This window comes from Lontra canadensis, unplaced genomic scaffold (genome assembly GCF_010015895.1).
Source record: "Lontra canadensis isolate GAN:19392208 unplaced genomic scaffold, GSC_riverotter_1.0 scaffold47, whole genome shotgun sequence".
NCBI classification, from domain to species: domain Eukaryota; kingdom Metazoa; phylum Chordata; class Mammalia; order Carnivora; family Mustelidae; genus Lontra; species Lontra canadensis.
Window position 1 is genome coordinate 728,042 of NW_022631041.1, and position 20,299 is coordinate 748,340.

At 47.0% G+C, this 20,299-nt stretch overlaps 1 protein-coding gene across 5 annotated transcripts; it reads left to right on the forward strand.

The window, feature by feature from the left end:
• The first annotated feature begins 6,010 nt into the window (after nt 1-6,010).
• On the forward strand, nt 6,011-19,459 carry TNFAIP3 (TNF alpha induced protein 3). 5 transcript variants are annotated; one of them, XM_032873020.1, is made up of 9 exons: nt 6,013-6,269; nt 9,607-9,916; nt 13,117-13,307; nt 13,963-14,110; nt 14,285-14,455; nt 15,282-15,462; nt 16,593-17,509; nt 18,138-18,334; nt 19,084-19,457. In XM_032873020.1, exons 2-9 carry the CDS (start codon nt 9,622-9,624, stop codon nt 19,366-19,368), a joined length of 2,385 nt encoding a protein of 794 aa, XP_032728911.1. In that variant the 5' UTR covers nt 6,013-6,269; nt 9,607-9,621; the 3' UTR covers nt 19,369-19,457. The 5 variants fall into 5 exon arrangements, with proteins under 5 accessions (XP_032728914.1, XP_032728911.1, XP_032728913.1 ...); XM_032873022.1 differs by lacking the exon at nt 6,013-6,269 and adding an exon at nt 8,840-9,029; XM_032873023.1 differs by lacking the exon at nt 14,285-14,455 and having other exon boundaries at nt 6,011-6,269; nt 19,084-19,459.
• The last annotated feature ends 840 nt before the right edge of the window (nt 19,460-20,299 follow it).

Sequence of the window (20,299 nt, forward strand, 5' to 3'; positions counted from 1 at the left end):
ATTCAGCCCGAGAAGCCAAGACCAACCATAAGAGCCTGAAGAATGAAGGCATTTCTTCTTAAGCATTTATTTCAGAGCTAAGATGTAATGAGTTGAGTTTTGGGAAGAACTTCTTTAAGATACCATGAATGTTACTTGTTTCGACAGAAAATTACATTTCATTCTGGAGATGAAGTAGGATGCCTGTGTGACTGTTTTCTCTAGAGAGCTGAACATGTCTCAAGACAGGGTCAGCAGATCTATTTTAAGTGTGGAAAACTCAGGCAACCCCAGGCACTTGCTTTTCCAAGTGCTTCAGCCAAAAATAATCAATGTTACAAAGTGCGTATTTGGGGATTGACATGCCTTGAATTCCTTCAGCTGTCACCATCCATGTTTGGATCTCAGGCTTCTTGGAATTTTATGATTCTTCTGAGCTGACTTGGGTCCTTGACAATTGTGCATTGAACTGCAAAGACAGGCTGCTTCTAATAACCTGGTTCCTCTGCTGGCCTCTTTAGAACTTTAGCACTGACCATGAAATTATATTCCTTTAAACTTTTGTGGAAGGTCAGCTAGAAATGGAGAGTTAGTCCTTAAAGACATTGTGTTCAGTGACAGGTACCTATTCTAACCTTGGGGAGGAATTTGGCATTGTCTAAGCCCAGTGTCAGGGATGGTCTGTATCTTCATCACACATTTAAACAGCTTTATCTCTATGTGGGGACCTTTCCTTTAAGGTCCTAAAAGGCCACTAGTTTCTGCTTTACCAGAGACAACCAAAGAGCAATCATTTCTCTAATGATGAGCTATTGTTTTTCTTAGAAAAAATATTTTCATGTGCTTTTGTTCTGTGTTTTTCTCTTTTAGCTTTAATACAATATCATAATGTATCTTTTAAAGATATTTTATTTAACTAATAGGAATCCAAATTTAAGTTGAGTTTCTTGCAGAGCTGGAAACACAACACCATGGGGTGAATTTTGCTGGTTGTTGTTGAAGTTCAAAACAGGCCACCCCAAAATTTGCACTTTGGTATGTTGAATTTCTTGAGCTAAAGGCACTTGAAAAATAGAAAATGCAGGAACAGGCCTCCTCTGAACTTCCTTTGCTTGCCTAAAGGGCAGTCCTCCAAATGGAACTCAATCCTCATGTACCCCCTACTCAGGAGCTTCATTAACCAGAGATTGACTCATCCCAGGAGAAGTGACTAGACGTTGACGCCACACCCAAACTTTGTCACAAACTGCCACATCTCTTATCTGTTCTTCTAAGGACCCATTCATCCTCTCCAAAAACCATTTACTTTCCCCTAACATGCCTACATCTCTCCCTCCCTTCCCCTACATAAGCGGTCAAATCTCACCACTGTTTGGGATACACACTGTTTTCCTATGATGCCCCCACAAACATAATATTAAAAATTTAAAAATTTGTATACATTTTCTTCTGTTAACCTGCCTGCTGTCAGTTTATTTCATAGACCCAGCCATCGAATCTAGGAGAGAAAAGGAAAAGTCTTTCCTTCTCCACACAGAGAAGAAAGAAGAACGTGATGACATCAATGAATGCAGCCCATTGTTAGTGAGTAAATGAAGGGACATGTGTACATTTAATATAATGAGATTGATTCTCCCACATTATTAAGTCTCTTGGGTGTCTTATAACTTGGACTCCCACATGGAAATATAACAGCTTCTTCTCCAGCCTGCTAAGGTGATTAGAATTTCCACCATTAAAGCTCTAGGAAGTTCTGGTTTCACTGGGAATGTTCCCTAAGAAATACAGCACAATAACACATTGCAATCTTTTTTTGCAAATGAACACAGTTTGCCTTAACTAGATTAGCCAGCTGCAGAAAACAGGCCCCTGAAAAAATGAAAGCCAAAATTCTTTTTTATGGAGAAGAGGGTGCTGGTAGTAGAGGCATAGGATGGGAGAGAAGGCAAGATTGGCAAGGAGACAAAAATTATGGACATCCCAAACTGGACTGAGGGAGTTCAGGCACAAATGAAGAGAAAAGGGAAGTATCAAAGGGCAATTTTCACAATGGTCACACTCTTCCAAATAAAAACAAATTTATTTCAGTTAGCGTCCTGCTTACCGCTAACCCCAACACTGTATACTACTTGGTTGCTAGTAGCTCTCACTTTAGATCTGTCATTGGTCATATTTGGTCATCAACAGCAGCCTCCACAGAAACAGAAATGAAACTGAGAATTGATTATTTATTTATAAGGTAAATAAAATTATTTTGTCAAGAGTTTCAGTCAGGTATTGACAAGAAATTCATCCAGAATTCATGGAGAAATGAATTTTCTGACAAGTTTTATGATTTTAGCATCCCATATTTTCAGGCAAAATGGAGCAAGAGGAGTTGAGTTGTTCTTGGCAGGAAACCAATTTCCTCCCTTCCACTGGAAGGTCTTTGTTCCTGTTACTAGTGACTCATTGGATTACCTCAGTTATGTCCCTTTACCACGGTGGGTCTTTTGTTTCTCTGCACCCCCAGATAATACCTACAAAGGATCTGAGGTTCCTAGATAAGAAGTAGTATTTCAGGATAAGTTGGCATTTGTATGGTACGTAATGAAATCTATGAGATCATTTATCGGAGTTCTCCTTGTAGGTAAAGCCCACAGAGAGCTTGCATTGTCCTCTCAGCACTAGCCTTTGAGAGTGCAAACATGGCTAGTAAGCTCAAAGCCCCGCCAAGGTTTACTAAAATTTAAAGCAGGCTTCAAAACTAACCTGCAATAACTAAACTGCCATAACTTAAAAAGGCTGTTTCAAAATGTGTTCAATAGGGACCTTCCTTCGCAACAGAGCACAATGCTGGGCGGGGAAGAAGGAAGAATGGTACAACAGACATGAAATGTCCAATTTTTGTTTGACCCAAGTCTGCCGTGCCCTGGGATTCTTACACTCTCACAAATGCACATGGATGTAACTTGATTTTCCAAGAAAGATTCATGAACTACAGTGAGTGCTGAGACAGATTCAGGTCCCCTTCTCAATTATCGTATCTGCCTCTCTGTTACCTGGTTTCTCCTGCCCTTGCTCCCTCCCCCAACCCATTGCTTGGGATGCACATGTTTTTCATTATGTGGTATACGCGTACAGGCTGCAGACCCAGTCCTAAGGATGAACTCCAAGAGGTCACGTGTGCTCACTCTATGTGGTTTGTGACACGAGAACGCTGGCATTACAGTGAGACTGGGACATCATTCAGGAATTCTTCAAAACACTCCACATAATCAGAATTCAATTCTCCTCTAATAAAGAAACAGGCTTTTTCCTCCTATGTGTCCAGTAGATGTTAATAAGCATACATTCCTCTTTGCAGAGTTCTCTTCATCTTGCTAAAGACTATAGCAGAAATTCAAGTGCCTTACAAGTCTTTGGGGCACTCTGTATCTCTTTGATTTCGATTCATTCCACCAATCTCTCCAAATTTTATCCCATACACCCATACTAAACCTTCCTGTTCCTCCTCCACTCTTCGCTCTGATTTACCACCGAGAAAATCCTTATTGATTTTGCCTTCGTGTTAAGTTTTAGAAAGGGAAAACGAGTATGGCCAGAGCCCTGTCTTAGGAGACAGAAAAGGACAGTAAACACTAGCAGAGAACAGGACTGAGGATTCCTCCAACAGAGACAATCACTTTAGCAGAAGAACTGTGGGGAAAATGCAGAGAGAGCAAAACCAAGGGTTTTGCATCTGACTGCTATTAACTCGTCACAAATCCTGGCTTGCAGGATGGTAGAACAGTTACCCTGGGACAATCAGAAGTGGCGGAGGTGGTCATGGTCTTTCAGGCTTGTTACTCCTGCGATGCACTCCCAGCTCATCAAACCCCCTGTAGACCCAGTGGGGCAATGGAAGCTACAGGAGGAGTTAAGGGGCCAGAGCTACAGACAGGAGACAGAGAAGGCAAATTCTGTTTCTAAAAGAGCACAAGGGGAGAGTGGTCTGAGGCTGCTGGTTCACAAACACCATCTTTTATCATTTCAACTAGCCCGGAAAGTTTCCTGAGGATGGAACCAAGGCCTATCTGGCTCCCAAGCCCACATTCTACCACTGCCCAGCATCCATCTTTGCCTAAACGAACGCCATGCATTTGTGAGGCTGGGGGCCAGGATAGAAACAGGAGCCTTGAGATTTTAAATCTTGGAGGATCTTTTCTGAGAGTAATAGTTAAGACCTAACAGTGTTTACCTTGCTCAGAGTAAACAGGCCCAGTTCCAATCACAGCTCTGCCACTGAGTCATCAAGTAGACTTTGGGCAAATGGTTTAAGCTTCTTACACTTCAATTTCTTCAGCTTCAAAGTAGAGCTGTTTGGAGATTCAAATGGCAGAGTGCATTTCAAACACCTAGCCTGGAGAGTAGCATATAGTAAGGATTTAATAAACATTACAATCATCGTATTCGCTATCCATTGTTGTAGAGCTGGCAGCTAAAAACATTTGTGAATGAGAAGCTTATACCAGCAGGTACAAGAAGAAATACAAGGAGGTCTTGGAATTGTCCGAAATTCGACCTATCCGTTTCAAATGGCCAATAGGAGCCTTGGAAACTTGGCCACTTCTGACTCTCTTCTCTAAGTCTCCCTTTGTGCCACCCTCCTCCCAGCCCCCATCTGTCTCTGCAGGTCCTTACTGGAGAGGGAAGCATATTTTTCTAATTCCCAAACTAGAGACATGGTCTGACAAGTATAGTTAAGTCTAGAAGGAGACAATGCACAGAATATTTCAGTCTGGTTCTAGTTTAGCTCTTCTAAGTAATGGGCCTGGGGCACTGCTAGGCAACACATATGCCTGCCTCTCCCTCTGCAGTTCAGGTACCTCCACTGCCCAGGTGGCTGACACCTATTTCCACGGGATGTCCCCTGGGTAAAGACAGTGGATTACCACACTATTTAATAAGGGGTGGAGCGGCCAGTGCATAAAAAGTATTATTAGCCCTTAGCACCTGGGAATGAACTAATTGTCAGGTCGTCTAAAAGAACTCCTAAGGGCACCTGGGTGGCAATCGGTTAAGCGGTTAAGCGTCTGCTTCCGCTGAGGTCACGATCCCAAGGTCCTGGGATCCAGCCCGGCATCGGTCTCACTGTTCAGTGGAGAGCCTGCTTCTCCCTTCACCTGCCTCTCTATCAAATAAATAAATAATAAAAAATAAAAAAATAAGAATAAGAATAAAAGAACTCCTAATAGGATCTTAGGGGGATATGGCAAGGATAGTAATAGATTAGAAATCATTTCTAAACTGGAATGCTACCGGAACACGGCGTCACCTGGGCACCTGGTATGCAGAAATGGAGAATGGGAAATTGGTTAAGTGCAGGACAGGGTTGATAGTTGCTCTGATTCTTAACTTGACCTAAGATTGGTTTTGCCCCAGCAAATTTTAAGGCTGTGGGACCTCAGGATGTCACCCTCACCAGCCTGGGGTCTGGGTGGCAGGACCGCTGGGGTGGGGACCAAGGCCCGTGACCTCTTTCTTTTCTCGATATCCCCACGCGGGCCCAGAGTAGGGCTCTCCCCTAGGAGCTCATCACGTGCACAGACCCAGCTTTTCAAACCCGATCCGAGGCCTGCGGTCCCTGTGGTCCCGGACGCCGGGGTGGTTTTTAGGGTTTTCTTTCTTTATTATTTCCCTTCTTGTTCTTCATAGTTGGTGATTTTCTGCAGAAAAACGGCTGAGAAAAAAGAACCTATTTCATTTCCAGTTCCCATCATCGCGATTTCCACATGGATGTGACGTTGGGCCAGCTTCCGAAATGCCCAGGTGACTCACGCGGGGACACCCGGGGGCGGGGCTCAGGAGTTTCTCGCGCGGGGCGGGGCGGGGCGCCGCTCGCCTCCAGCACCCTTTGCGCCTCCCGAGCCCTCTGCGCCCCCTGGCGGCCGGCGACGCGCGGCTCTCGGCGCCGGGCCGGGCGTCACGTGACTGGAAAGTCCCCGGGTGGAAATCCCCGCTCTCCGCCGGCGGTAAAACAGAAAGGGAAAAAGAGAACTGGCAGTCTGCAGTCTTCGCAGCGGGCCAAGTGCAGCGAGCTCGGAGCCCGTGGGGGCGGAGCGGTGACAGCAGCCGCCGGGAGAAGTGCGGCGGCGGTGGCGGAGGGAGGCAGCGGGCGCCATCCCCACCCCCGGCAGTGCTAGCGAGCGAGCGCCGAGCCCCGGCGTCCATGGGGCGCCTCCTCCGCGCGGCCCCGAACCCCGCCTGCGGCGCGCGCCTGCCCTGACCTGGACTTGGGACTTCGTTAGAGGAACGCGCGGCGGGGACAGGTAACCGCCGCGTCCCGTTGCCGTCTGCCACGGCTCGGCGGGGTCAGGGGCTGCGGGTGTGTAATCGGCAGCGACTCGCGGGCTGACCCCGTCTACCTGGCATGGGTTTGTCAGCGGTCCTGGAGGGGAGTTTGGTGGCCGTTTGTGCCCACTGTGGGTTTTGAAATGCTAGGAGTCGAGGTCGCCGCGCCAGATGTTGGCGTGACAGCTCTGGAATCCTCCAGCCAGATGTTCCTTTTAAATACTGCAAAGAACTTAAGCTGTAGCAGACTCCTGGCGAGTAGCCTCCGGACTCCCAGGTTGGGTGGTCCTTGGTGTTTCGCTCTTTTTCGTGCCTTTCGTATTTTTAAATCGAGCTCTGGATGCTGCTGGACACGTAGACATTGCAGAACCGCTATGGCTTCTTCCCAGATTGTGCAGAAGCACCCCACCGCCCGTGGGATGTCTGGGAGGCCACGAAACCGGGCGGGGGTGGAGGACTCCGCCAGCCAGCCTGTCCGGGGACAGCTTGCAGACACTGGGAGTGAAGTGCGGGGAGGTGGGTGGGGTCCAGGGACAGTGTCGATCCTCAGTGGCAGCCGTGCAAGAGAAGTGTGCAAGTTAAAGTGGGCCGTCGGCCTGCTTTTCGGGTGCTCCAGTTCGCAGTGATCTGCAGGTCCCTGCCCCAGCCCCTACCCCACAGTCAGACAGTCTTTGTCAGCCCGGGTTGTCCCACATCCTGCCACCTGGCCTCTCAGGAAAGCAGTGGTATTAAGTAAGGAAGGAGCTCAGCTCTTTTGAGATCGCTTTGTTTTCAGTTCTCCCTGCCTCTGATCTTCTTTCCTTAGAAAGCTGGTCTCTGGTCAAGGGACTCGGGGCAGCATCTGGGAAGAACCATTGTCGATTAAACCAAAACCCCTGTGTCCCTAATTGTTGAGCAGCCACTTACTGCTGCGTTCTCATTGTCTAAGGGGCTGCTTTGATTTCTATGATTCTTTGTACAATTTTCGAAGTTTAGGAGGGATCCTTTGCAAAAATTCGATGAGGCATTTGTGCATAAAAAGTCAGTGAAGTAACAAATGTAAAAGAAATGTTAAGGGTCATAGCGACTGTCTTTAACCGTAAGGACACTACCATCATAGGCCGGGAATATTTATTCCTTAATCTTAAATTTGGAGAAATCCGAGAACTGGGAATTTGGATGGTGGGTTTTGATTCTTTGAAGGAGGCGGTTCTGCAGTCTGTGCAAGGCCAAACCTATGAATGAGAGGACCGTGGGCTATCTGGTAGGGACATTTGCATGTCTTGATTATGGCTTACGGCTCTCACTATTTGAGGTCTTGGCTGAAAGGTCTTGAAGTGAGAAGAGAATAATAGAAGACTCAGGAAAACAAAAAGGCAACACCTAGCTTGTTTCAGATCTTTTTACTTCCCGCCTCATCCCACCTGAGAGCAGCAGGCATTGCAGCCGCAGAGGTGGTGCTGTGGGAATAGCAAGGGGCAGGTGTCGGAAGATCTGGCGTCTAGGCAAAGCTGTCTGCCTTGGCTGGTGTGGAACCTGAGCGGAACGTGTACTTCTGTTGCTTTGCCTGCAGACAGGGAATAAGGTCATCTTGGGTTTTTTAGCCCCAGCATCAAGCATGGCACTCTACCTTTAGTAGGTGGTCAGGTAGTGCTTTTTGAGTGATGGACAGATGAATGAGTGACATTGCGAGACTTTGGACCTGCCATGAAGTGGAGATGGGTGTAATGTTTTTATCCCCTCATTGTACTTATGGTCCTGCTCTAATTTTGCCCAGTTCCACCTCCAGGGAATGTCTGACGTCAAAGGAAAGATTACCAACTGACCCAGAGAATTACTTCTCCCAGGCCTCACTGGCAATCAGATTAGGAATCCTGATCCAGAGCTATCACCAGAAAGCAATCTCAGGGTCATCTAGTCCAGCCTCTCTGCTTTGAGTGGACCGCAAGAATTTAAACCGCTTCATCAATGGCTTTAAGAGAGCCTAGACCCACGTAGGAAAGACTTCCCTAAAAATCTAGGTTTCTTCTCACTTCTACATAGGTTTCAGGTCTTCCTCAACTAAAAGCTTGCCCTGGTAAATAGTATGATACAGGAGCGAGATTAACAATTGTCATGAAACTCCCTAGGGAATATCTTCATGCTCTGAAACCATCTTTGTCTTCATCTTGGAAACCAAGATGTATGGTGAGGCACCCTGCTGAGGCTTGTGAATGACAGCTGGCTTTCCACACAACCCCACACTGCGAGGATACCATGTTGTGTCAATTCACAACAACCCAGGCTGTTGGCATGGGTTGTAGATGCTGGGTTTTGTCCCCAGCTTCCTTCATTTGTCCTGAGTGTTCCTGACCATCTTTCCTTGCCTGCTTCCAGACGTTGATTTCTTTCCACCAGTGGATTATGCTTGAAGATTTCAGCATGGAGACAGGGTGGGAAATGCAGCTGAGTGTTGGTCCCTGGAGGATAATAATAAATGTGGTTGGCAGTTGCATTGGAATAATAGAACTCTAATGCCTGTTCTTGGAAGTGTAAAATTTATCCTTCTATTATTCTTAAAATTCTATTTCTTATTCTGATGTTGTAAAGTTCAACAGAGAGGGTTCCGAAAGACTTACTGTTTGCTCTTAAAATTGCAAAGCATCTTACTGGAAATAGGCTTTTTTAACCTTTATAAATATTATAATACATTTTGCAAATGAGCTCTTTATAAATACTTCTCCTTGGGACTGAAGAGGAAACTCTAATCAGAAGCCTAGGTAATAACGTAAAATTGCAAGGTTTTTCACAAAGCATTTCTTTGGAGTATAGGGAGGGAGGGCTTGAAGGAAAAATCAGGAAAAATCAAGGAACTGCCGGAGAGCAAGGACTGCTGAACCATGGTCTTATGGGAGGAGTTACAGACTTGCCCAGGCTGCCTTGTGTCCTTCACTGGCATTCAGGGCTCCAAAGACCCAGTGGCTGTGGCGTCAGGGTGCCATGAGAATGTGAGGGGAGCTTGCCGGTTATGAGGTGCAGTACCTGTTGCTGACAGATAGGATTGGCTCCCGGACAAACGTTACTGAAAACGCGGGTTATTCCCCTCCTCCTCAGTACCCACTCCCCGCCTTCCTTCTCTTGTTTAGACTAATCTTTAAAAGTGATGTAACTTAAAACAGTCCAGTGTGAGTTAATCTTGGGGGCCAGCTAGTATCCTGGGAGTAGAGGTGACTAAGATCTTTTGCCTACAGATTAGGGTAATGACAAGATCAAACACTGGGGTTTCCTGTAGGCAGGTATATAGGAGTGGTATCAAAGGCGGACTAACGGAATGGGTTTTTCTCCCCTCCTCTTCAGGTATCGCAGAGCACAATGGCTGAACAACTCCTTCCCCAGGCTTTGTATTTGAGCAACATGCGGAAAGCTGTGAAGATACGAGAGAGAACTCCGGAAGACATATTTAAGCCTACCAATGGGATCATTCACCATTTTAAATCCATGCATCGATACACACTGGAAATGTTCAGAACTTGCCAGTTTTGCCCACAGTTTCGGGAGATCATCCACAAAGCTCTCATTGACAGAAACATCCAGGCCTCCCTCGAAAGCCAGAAGAAGCTCAACTGGTGTCAAGAAGTCAGGAAGCTGGTGGCGCTGAAAACAAATGGTAAGAAGACTTGTCTAAGGCTTGGCTCCCACCGTGCTGGGTCCCCATTCATTCAATTCTGATAGCGCTGGCCCAAATTCAAGTCTCTCGAGAGCACAAACCCCTTAATATAGAATACTCTATGAAAGACCTGTGATAAAAACAAGCTGGTTTTGCCAGTATTTTTAGGAAGGATATTTTGTAATTGTGTGTATTAGAGAGCAGAGGCACTGAGGCTTGAAAAATGCATTCCGAAATTCCGTGCCTCCCATTGAGGGATTTGTGTGTCTAATTTTTGTGGCTGTTTGTATAATCATTTGTAAAATACCCTTTCCTGGCCAGTAATGGAAACATTAAAAGGCTTTAAGTTCAAAAGGAAAGCATGGTGTGAAAGCTAGTATTACTATTGTTTCCCACTGTCATTAGACGATGCTCGTAGTGATGACCTTACACGACTTGAACTGATGGCATTTTGTGGATTAACCAGTGAATGGCTGTTGCCTGCCTCTCCCTTACCTAGGTTCTGTTGGTTTTGGTCCCATGACATGAAGTGGAAGGATACTTGAGATTTTTAGCACAAACTTTAGAGCTTTACTTCATTATGTTTAGGGATTCCTAGTTCTGAATTTCTTGCTATCTGGGTGTATCTTCTCAATGGCCCTTTACCACTAATAGCTGTTTCCTGTTCTAAACTTTACTGTTTTGCTTTTTGATTGTTTCCTTCGAGCAAGAGTGTGTGCATCATGGCCACATCCAAGCACACTGTTTCAGGCAGATAAAAAATCCTTCATTATAATGTCGCTGATTATTACAAGAAGCAAGTAGACTGTCCATGATCAATTAAATGCTTATAGTCTAGATGAGGGCAGGAATCAGGTTCTTATATAAGTAACTGTCCTTCTTTAAGACCACCTTGATCAAATTAATACATCCAAGCACAGAAATCCTTGTTGACAATGAGAGGATGAGAGTATTAATTAACTTGTTTGGTACATTCACTTTGGCCATTTTTGAGTTGGGCAGTGTGGAGTGCCTGGAGATAGGTATTTTGTGGTGTTCGGTGAGGGGGGGTTGGTTCTGGTGCATTACTTGAACATCTTGCCTCTACTTTTGAAGCACAGATTCTTAGAAACAAAGAATGAAAACTGGGGAGAGCTAATGTTTACATTTTTCTTGGCCTTAAATCAAGGGATGCGTAGAAGTGGGTAATTATGTTAAGTCATCATCAAGGGGTTTATATTCCTGACAGTTTGTGGTTTTAGCTCTTTCCCATTTTGTTACAAAAAAGGAATGGAGTGAACTCTGGGAGAGTTGGAAACAGAGAGATTCTGCCAAACTAGAGATGTGGTAGGAAGAGGAAAACCTTCTTATCATTAACAGAATTAACTGACATTTTAGGTTGAACTTACTCCTTAAGAAAATAATGGATACAAATAGTAAACACTTGTTTTGCAAAGGTGTGTCATTAAAGTCTACAAGGATTCATGCTACAAATAAAGCTACAAAAGCAAGTGCATTTTGATAACATTTTCTGGGAAATAGGAATGTGGTGGGGACTCAGATCTTCTTATTTCCCCACTTTAAAGAAAATTCCTTAAAATTCTGGAAAAGGAAAAAAAAGATATTGGGGGGATAGACGAAGCGATTTTTACTCTCTGGCTTTTATTAAGCACCTTTTTTTTTTTTTTTAAACCCCCAGCCCCTCAGGAGGGTTGTACAAAGTCAGTGGTCTCTTTGGGGAGGGGTGATTCACAAGTTTGCATTTGAGGATATGAGACTGCGGTGAATGAGGAAGGGAGTAGGTGGCATAAAATTGAAACTTCAAGTGAAAAATTCCAGCGTCTATTGGCTGCCGCGATTTCACTTGTATAATGAGTAGCCCTATTCCAGCTCACCCTGACCACACCCACTTGGAAAGTCCAGGGCGCCCTTCGCAGTTTAAATGTCTACACACCAGAACAAAAAGTACAATAGCTGTTGCTCAATTGCTAGTCAAATAACTTAGCACTGGGGAATTCCAGATGTTGCTTAGGGAATTTTGTACTGGTGCATCTCAATAAAGAACTGAAAGTAAGCACAAGAAGAAGAAAAAAAGCCTTATCTTTGCTCTAGATTTTGCAAAGGGGAAATTTCAACAGAACGCAATTGTTGCCACACTTCTGCCAAGACAAAAGGCTAAGCGATCTGTTCTGTTCATTCCTGTGAATACTTACTTAGTTCGTTTTTCCCTATGTATGAATTGCAGGGATATGAGTTGTAGATGGGTATATATGCTTGAGGGGTTTTCTTTGTTGTTTTGTTTTTGTTTTTTACAGTTTGAGTGTACTTAAGATTTGCTAAAAGCTTCAGAAAACGATAACCCTACTTGTAGAGTAATGTAAGAAAACAGTCGAACTCCTGTTTGTAAAAACAGCAGTGCCCTTGGCCACAAGTCACTAAGGAGTTGACTTTTTTGATATTAAACATGCCCCCCAAAATGTTTATTGTTTGGAGGTTAGACAAAAGGCAGCCTCTTGAATTGTGGGTTTTGACCTGTGAAAGTAACAAATTCATGAAGTAAAATTAGACCTGTTTCTCACAATGCTCAAAGGCAGGCTGAGGAGGTAATGCGGTGTTCTCGATCCCACTTGATAAACCAGGAGAGGAAACTCCCAGGCCCCAGAGGCCTCAGTGGAATGGTCAAGTCATTTACCACTGAGTCATAGCCAGACCGTCCCTGTCTAGTAAGCGGAGCCAAAACAGCTTCCTGGTTTGTGCACCATACCCCCTGTGTTCTCTCTAGAGCCACGGAGTAATAGTGCCAGTATCTTAGGCAAAACATCAAGGAATGCTAGAATGGGACAGACTTTAGAGATCATAACCCAATACCCTCATTTCACAAAGAAGAAAAAAAAAAAGCAACACTCAGAAGCTGAGGAATTTCCCCCAAGGTCACACCTAAACCAGTTAGGGCAAGCCAGGCTAGAACCAAGGTCCCCTGATAATCAGTTCCTGGCCCCTTTGTTCTGTTGGGTCCATCGTTAAAATTAAGAGTGGAAAGAGTGGTTTTTTTCCCTAAAGCTGTCATCCCCTTGTGAAATGTTCTCAGTTGGCTGTTGGACTAAGAAAGTAAACCGTTTGCATCTCTCACATGCCCCTACTAGGTCCCCTGTACTAGAAGCAGGGCTAGTGCATTCTAAAAACTTTTGCTAGGCCTTTGATGTGTATGGCTTCTTCCCCAGGTGATGGAAACTGCCTCATGCACGCTGCTTCTCAGTATATGTGGGGTGTTCAGGACACAGACCTGGTCCTGAGGAAGGCTCTCTTCAGCACTCTCAAGGAGACGGATACACGCAACTTTAAATTCCGCTGGCAGCTGGAGTCTCTTAAATCCCAGGAATTTGTGGAAACGGGGCTTTGCTACGACACTCGGGTATGTTTTGTTTCCCCATTAAATATCTATTGATAGAGCTCCATGGTGGGTGAAGGGCCTCTCGGGCCAGCCCCCGCTCTTGAGGACCATATGACTTCCTAGGTCACATGAACTTGGCTAAGCAGAGCACAGTCCATGGAAAACACCAGAAACCTCCTGTGGGATGAACCTGAGGCTTTTGTCACTGCTGGGAGGTTTCCAGGCAGCAGATTCCCAGCTGTGGATCTCTTCTTTTTAGCAGAAGGGCTACTTGGCCTTTCCTGTGGTGTTTTGGTTGCTTTCCCATCTGATTGCTCTTTGCATGCTTTACCGAGCCTGCCAATCAAATTCAGACGTGGGGCTCACCATTCTCAGTCACAGGCTTGGAATTTTTGTGAACATTTGGATAAGGGGCTTTGTTGTTATGCCTCATCAGGGATTTTTTTGAAAGCAGGTGCTGTCCCCATCCTCCCCAACTTCTAAGTTGGCCTTCTAGTGGAAAAAAGTAAAGGAAGAAAACCAAACTGGGGAAAAAAGTGTGACCAGTCAAATGATGATTTCCAGAAAGGGGAAAAGTCAGCCAGGTTATATAAATGAATAATTGTAGAGCAAAGTCCGACTGACTTTTTAATGCATAGTTCATTCAATCCCGATTTCCCCTTTACCCACTTCCTAGAATTGGACTGATGAATGGGACAGCCTAATCAAAATGGCATCCACAGACACACCCGTGGCCCGAGGTGGACTTCAGTATAACTCACTGGAAGAAATACACATATTTGTCCTTTGCAACATCCTCAGAAGACCAATCATTGTCATCTCAGGTGAGAGCCTGCAGGGTGCTTATTTGTATTCGCGGGCCGGTTGGCTTTAATGCGTTAGCTCTTCGGAAAAACCGAGGCTACCTGAGGCTACCCGGGTCACCAGCAATAGTAGCTGAAGGGAATTTGATGAAAATCACCTGAGGGCCTTATTTCTCTTGCTCTTTCCCTAAACAGACAAAATGCTGAGAAGTTTGGAATCGGGTTCCAATTTCGCTCCCTTGAAGGTGGGCGGGATTTACCTGCCTCTCCACTGGCCAGCCCAGGAGTGCTACCGATACCCCATCATTCTCGGCTATGACAGCCAGCACTTTGTACCCCTGGTGACCCTGAAGGACAGTGGACCTGGTGAGGACACAGCACGGATTCACATTTGTAACTGCTGCTAGATACTGGAACACCTTGTTCCCACTGACCACTGGGCTCTTTGAGGCCCTCTGGCAAGAGCCTCATTTATGTTTATTATTTGTATGTGAATACAGTGTTCTGTCACGTGCCTGGTTAGCAACAGTAATGCCATAGCAGTCATCCCGCCCTCTTTGTGTATGGCTTGGAAAGCACTTCCCACAGCTTAGCTGCAAGTAGAAGATCCTGTGACGTGACCACCGCCCTTTGATATATGACAGAGTGAGGCGCACAGAGCCCTGGCCCAGAGCGGGTCAGTGTCTGTCAGGTTAGCCATTACTAAGATAGCTTCCAGTGGAAGAGGCAGTGTGCGAAGTGCTTTAGGGGATAAATGTAGACGTTTATTTCATCTCATTTCATCCTCACAGCGTCCCTATAGACCGTAAGCACTGGAAGCCTTGTTTTACAGAGATGCTTAAAGCTCAGAGAAGTTCAGTAACTTCCCCGATGTCACAGAGCTTGACAGTGGCAAAGCCAGGATTCAGACTCAGATCAGCATGGTTCTGAAGTGTGATGATTTACCCAATGAGATCCACTGCCTCCAGGCTGCCTAAAGTTCTCTGAGCTTCCAGAACATACAAAGCATTTTATGTTAGAGTTTAGTGTAGTTTGTTTCCCCATCTGCATTTGATTGTGACTAGATGACACTTTTCTACCCTTTTTTGTATCTTTTCTGTGTTTGTGAAATGTGACCATTATATATGCAGCCTCACATATAATCTCATTTAGTAGAAACACGTGTCGCTCATGTGTTGCTTCTTTCCCTCAGAAATCCGAGCTGTTCCACTTGTTAACAGAGAGCGAGGAAGATTTGAAGACTTGAAAGTTCACTTTTTGACAGATCCTGAAAACGAGATGAAGGAGAAGCTCTTGAAAGAGTACTTGATGGTGATCGAAATCCCCGTCCAAGGCTGGGACCACGGCACCACCCATTTGATCAATGCTGCAAAGTAAGAGTTTATCCTTAGTTCTGTCCTTTGTCAGCTTCAACTGCTTTTACTTCTACCACATAAGCTGAGGCCATCCCAGAGCTCAACCATAAAGTTATTTGAAGCCGGTTTCCTCCAATGTGCAACAGATCCAAGTGTGGTGTATATAGTCACAGAGGATGACATGAGGCCATACCAACTTGGGTTTCACATGGGAACGAGTAATTTCTCCATGGTCACTTTCCTGCATAGCTGGATGCTGACAGGATTGTGGCATTAAAGTCTCTTGAACCAAGGATAGTTTTGTTGTGTTTTATTTAATTGCCCTAGTACTAGGCTAGCAAGTGAAAATTCTTGGAAACAGAAGCCTTTTTCTCTTGGCTTCTTGGTAAGGACAGACACCTCAGACATAGTCGGGGTTGTGGATCATCTTTATGTGGATCATCTTCATGCATATGATTTTTGCCACATAGGAAGTAAAGGCAAGACCCAGACGACGTGCAGTGTGGGTGTCCAGATCTTAAACACTGGCTTTATGTTGGAGAGATGCCTATTTGTTAGGACTTGAAATACACCAGAGGGGGAGGCAGACACATGATAGAGGCTTAGAAGTGAGCAGACAGCACCTGGGGGGTATGTCCACTGCTTGGTCACTGTGCGGGGCAGTCCGTGCTGATAGACACCAGCTGCCAGTTTAAGATTAATAACACCAAAATACAAGCAACGAGGTCCCAAAGTAGTTTGAATTATAATGTAGACTAGTCCCAAAGGAACATGCTACATGATGTTTTACTAGAAGATTGACATCAGAGAAGTTAAAAAGTAAAAGTGAGTTTTTAAAAGAGTCAAGTGTAGCAGCGTCCCCAGAATAGCCCTTTCTTTAGAATTATCAGTAATTTGGAGTGGACCAAGATTGATTAAATAAGACTGTGGTTCTTGAAAACAATGAAACCTCCTTAGCAGTATTGGACTGTGCTCTGCTGGAGGTGTAGACTCATGATCATTGGCCTGCATTTCAGTGAGTGGTTATCAAGTTATTGCCATAATCCACATTCTAGAAGTTTGGCCTCTGAGCTCATGATGTGAAATTTTGTGTGTGAATGTGTATCCATGTTTGTATGTAGTCTCATATTTTTCTTTTTGGTCTTTAGGCTAGATGAAGCCAACTTACCCAAAGAGATAAATCTGGTAGATGATTACTTTGAACTTGTCCAGCACGAGTACAAGAAATGGCAGAACAATGAGCAGGAGCGGAGAGAGCTACATGCTCAGAATCCTTTGGAACCTTCCGTTCCCCAGCTTTCGCTCATGGACGTAAAATGTGAAACACCCAACTGTCCTTTCTTCATGTCCGTGAACACCCAGCCTCTGTGCCACGAGTGCTCAGAGAGGCGGCAAAAGACCCAAAGCAAACCCTCAAAGCTGCACTCCAAGCCAGGCCCCGAGGTGCTCCCTGGCATGGCTCTCGGGCCCTCCCGGGGCGAGGCCTATGAGCCCATGGGCTGGAGCCCCGAGGAGCCAGCTGGGGGGCCTCATTCGGCCCCTCCGACGGCGCCCAGTCTCTTCCTGTTCAGCGAGACCACCGCTATGAAGTGCAGGAGCCCTGGCTGCCCTTTCACGCTGAACGTGCAGCACAATGGATTTTGTGAGCGCTGCCACAACGCTCGGCAGCTGGGCACGGGCCACCCCTCGGACAGCACGAGGCACTTGGACCCCGGTAAGTGCCGAGCCTGCCTGCAGGACGTCACCAGGACGTTTAATGGGATCTGCAGTACTTGCTTCAAAAGGACTACGGCAGAGCCCTCCTCGGGCCTCAGCTCCAGCGTCCCTCCTTCCTGTCACCAGAGGTCCAAGTCAGACCCTTCGCAGCTTGTCCAGAGTCTCTCCACACATTCTTGCCATAGAGCCGGGACCGAGGCTCCCTCCGGCTGCCTCTCTCAGGCCACTCGGACTTCAGGGGACAGGATGGGGACCAGCAAGTGCAGAAAAGCCGGCTGCATGTATTTCGGGACTCCAGAAAACAAAGGCTTCTGCACGCTGTGTTTCATCGAGTACAGAGAAAACAAACGTGAGTGAACTGACGGATTTCCTAAGTCCCGTTTCTAAACCCCTGTGCTAGAAGCAGTTTTGCTCCTGAGCTGCCAGAAAGCAGCCCCTCTGGGCGGCGGGGGTGAGAGCAGCTGGCCCAGAGGGATGGTCACTCGGAGGCAAAAGACACAGAAAACCACCTTCCAAAGTCCTACAGCCCCTCTTAGATAGAGTTCATAGAATTTTATTTCACGTGGTCATTTAGCATCTGGCATTTGTGAGGCAGAGTTTAAACAAGACTTCTTTGGACATGTAGATGTAATAGAGAGAAGTCCAGAGTTGATGGGCAGTAGCTGAAGAGAGGGAAGTCTCCGCTGACCCTGAGAAAATGCGGGTGGTTTTAGAAACCTCTCGTTTGAAGAAGGACAGTTAGTGTCTCTGTTCTGTTACGTGCCTGGCACGTTCAAAAATGAGAGGTCTGTAAAGTCAAAGATGTTTCCGTAATGGCATTATCATCGTTTTTTTTTTTTTCTTTGACTGAATTTAGAAAAGGCCGTGCTCATGTACACACAGCCCAGGGTGCCCTAACCTATATCCAGAACCTGGCGGTCTCTCTCTCTCTGCTTGGAGACCACCTGTAGCACTGATGAGCTCCAACTCTCTTTCAGATTTTGTCACTGCCTCCACGAAAGCCAGTCCCACGGCCCCCAGGTTCCAGAATGCTGTCCCCTGCCTGGGAAGGGAATGTGGCACCCTGGGAAGCACCGTGTTTGAAGGATACTGTCAAAAGTGTTTCATCGAAGCTCAGAGTCAGAGATTTCACGAAGCCAAAAGGACCGAAGAGCAACTGGTGAGACATTTGGAGGTACTTCCCCTGCCTCTTTGGGCCAGCTCTCCTCACTGGAGTCGCTTCTTCCCACTGAGACAGTGGACTTTCCTCCCTGCCAAGTTCCGGGGAAGAACCTTAGGGTGGTTGTGGTGGGGGGAGAAGTCCCTGTAGCCCCCAGGGTGGGAAGTGCAGTAGGTACTCTTGATTTTCGTGGCCTAACTGTACTTTAGAATTCATTTAAAAAGTAAATCGAATCAGCCATAGAATAAAACCTTAAAGTCTCCGAAAAGCCTGATACCAAACAGAGACTTTTTGATTTGTAGCAGCACAGGGATCTGAGTGGCCAGCAGACTTTTGGAAGTAGTCCTTTATCAGGAGACAGGAGAAGGAGGCAGAGTAGCCCACTCGCCTGCACACAGTGGCATAGGAGAAAAGCCAACTTAGGCTGACGGTTGCCTCTCCATGGCATAGTTCACAGCATGGTAGGGAATCTGTCTGGGGAAAGCCAGCTTCTCACTAATCCAAGCGGAGGCTAGCTGGGCCAGCCTTCGCAGGCCTCCAGGTCAGGTGCTCCTCGGTTGCACTCAGGGTGCTCTCACGGGACTGGAAGGAGGCGTCTTTGGCGAGCTCCCAGTCGCAGACAGCAAGTGCAGCTCCGGCTCCTTGGGTCAGGCGGTGGCTCTCCACCCCACAGAGTTCTTGGTAACACCCGCGCAGGCAGACGAGATTGCCTGGTGCTCTCCCTGAGCAACTGGCCAACAGTTCTCTCTGCTCTTTCCATTCAGAGATCTAGCCAGCGCAGAGACGCGACTCGAAGCACGGCGAGCGCCTCCAGGCCCAAGTGTGCCCGGGCCTCCTGCAAGAACATCCTGGCGTGCCGCAGCGAGGAGCTCTGCATGGAGTGCCAGCACCTCGGCCAGCGCGTGGGCGCGGGGGCCCACCGGGGCGAGCCGGTTCCCGAGGAGCCCCCCAAACAGCGCTGCCGGGCCCCCGCCTGCGATCACTTCGGCAACGCCAAATGTAGCGGCTACTGCAACGAGTGCTTCCAGTTCAAGCAGCTGTACGGCTGAGGGGTGCGGGGGGGCCCCGGGGACCTGGAGCCTCAGCGGGAAATGGTGCTAGCCGCAGCGAGCTGCGGGCAGCTTCGAGCAGGGGAGCAAAGAGAAGCTCGGGTCGCGGTCGCGGCCGCGGCCAGCCTGCCCAAGTGGCCTTGGAACGAGAGCAAGGCCAGTGACGGGCGGCGGATGGGCTGCTGCTCTCCCCCCCGCCGCCTCGCCTCCACGCGGAAGGCCAGGAACTGCGTGGACTCGGAATGTGTGCCGGGACTACATCATCTCGGGAGAAAAAGGAGAAGAAGCTCATTCAGGTGGCTTGGGGATCCCGGAGCCGTTCCCCCCACACAGCCCCACGCGGGCCGGGCTTGGAGCCGTGGAGCCGACCCGCCGCGCCCGCAGGCCCTCAAGTTCAGGAAGCTCAGGGAGAACGGACAAATTCAGTGTCAGTGGTGAGTGGTCTTTCCCTCCCCGCCTCGTCCATTTCCCGCGGACACGGCAGACACCGAGCTGTCCACAGACTGTGGCTCTGAGGCTGCTGAGACCGAATCCGTTCACGCTGAAGAGCAAACCAGCTGCTCTTTACAGTATGCACCTTGGAGGAAATCAGAACTTTGTAGTGGAGAGATGTGTGCCTCTCTTGGTTATCACTGTCGTCACTTCTAAAGAAGTTAGCCTGAGGTGTGCATGAAAATGTGTACATATATAATGTACCCTTATATTATGTATGAGGGAATTGTTTTTATTGTGGTGAAATATATTGTCTATATAATTCACTTTATTTATTTTATTTCAAACTTCAGGGTTATTTAAATGAAGATGTTTCTTCTGCTCTGGGTAAAGTGTTTGCTGTAGTGTCTTCTTGAAATAGCGTATTCATAGTCCTCTTTTGGGCGAGTACCTGAGTGCCTTGGGGATTTGGTCTCTTTGATGTACTGTGGTTGTCTTC

What these genes read in the sequence shown, in the direction of transcription:
- TNFAIP3 (XM_032873020.1), top strand. Translation starts at nt 9,622, where the DNA reads ATGGCTGAACAACTCCTTCCCCAGGCTTTGTATTTGAGCAACATGCGG. An exon ending in GGCTTTGCTACGACACTCGG is followed by an intron (nt 13,308 to 13,962) that starts GTATGTTTTGTT and finishes CCCACTTCCTAG; the next exon opens with AATTGGACTGATGAATGGGA. An exon ending in ACCAATCATTGTCATCTCAG is followed by an intron (nt 14,111 to 14,284) that starts GTGAGAGCCTGC and finishes TTCCCTAAACAG; the next exon opens with ACAAAATGCTGAGAAGTTTG.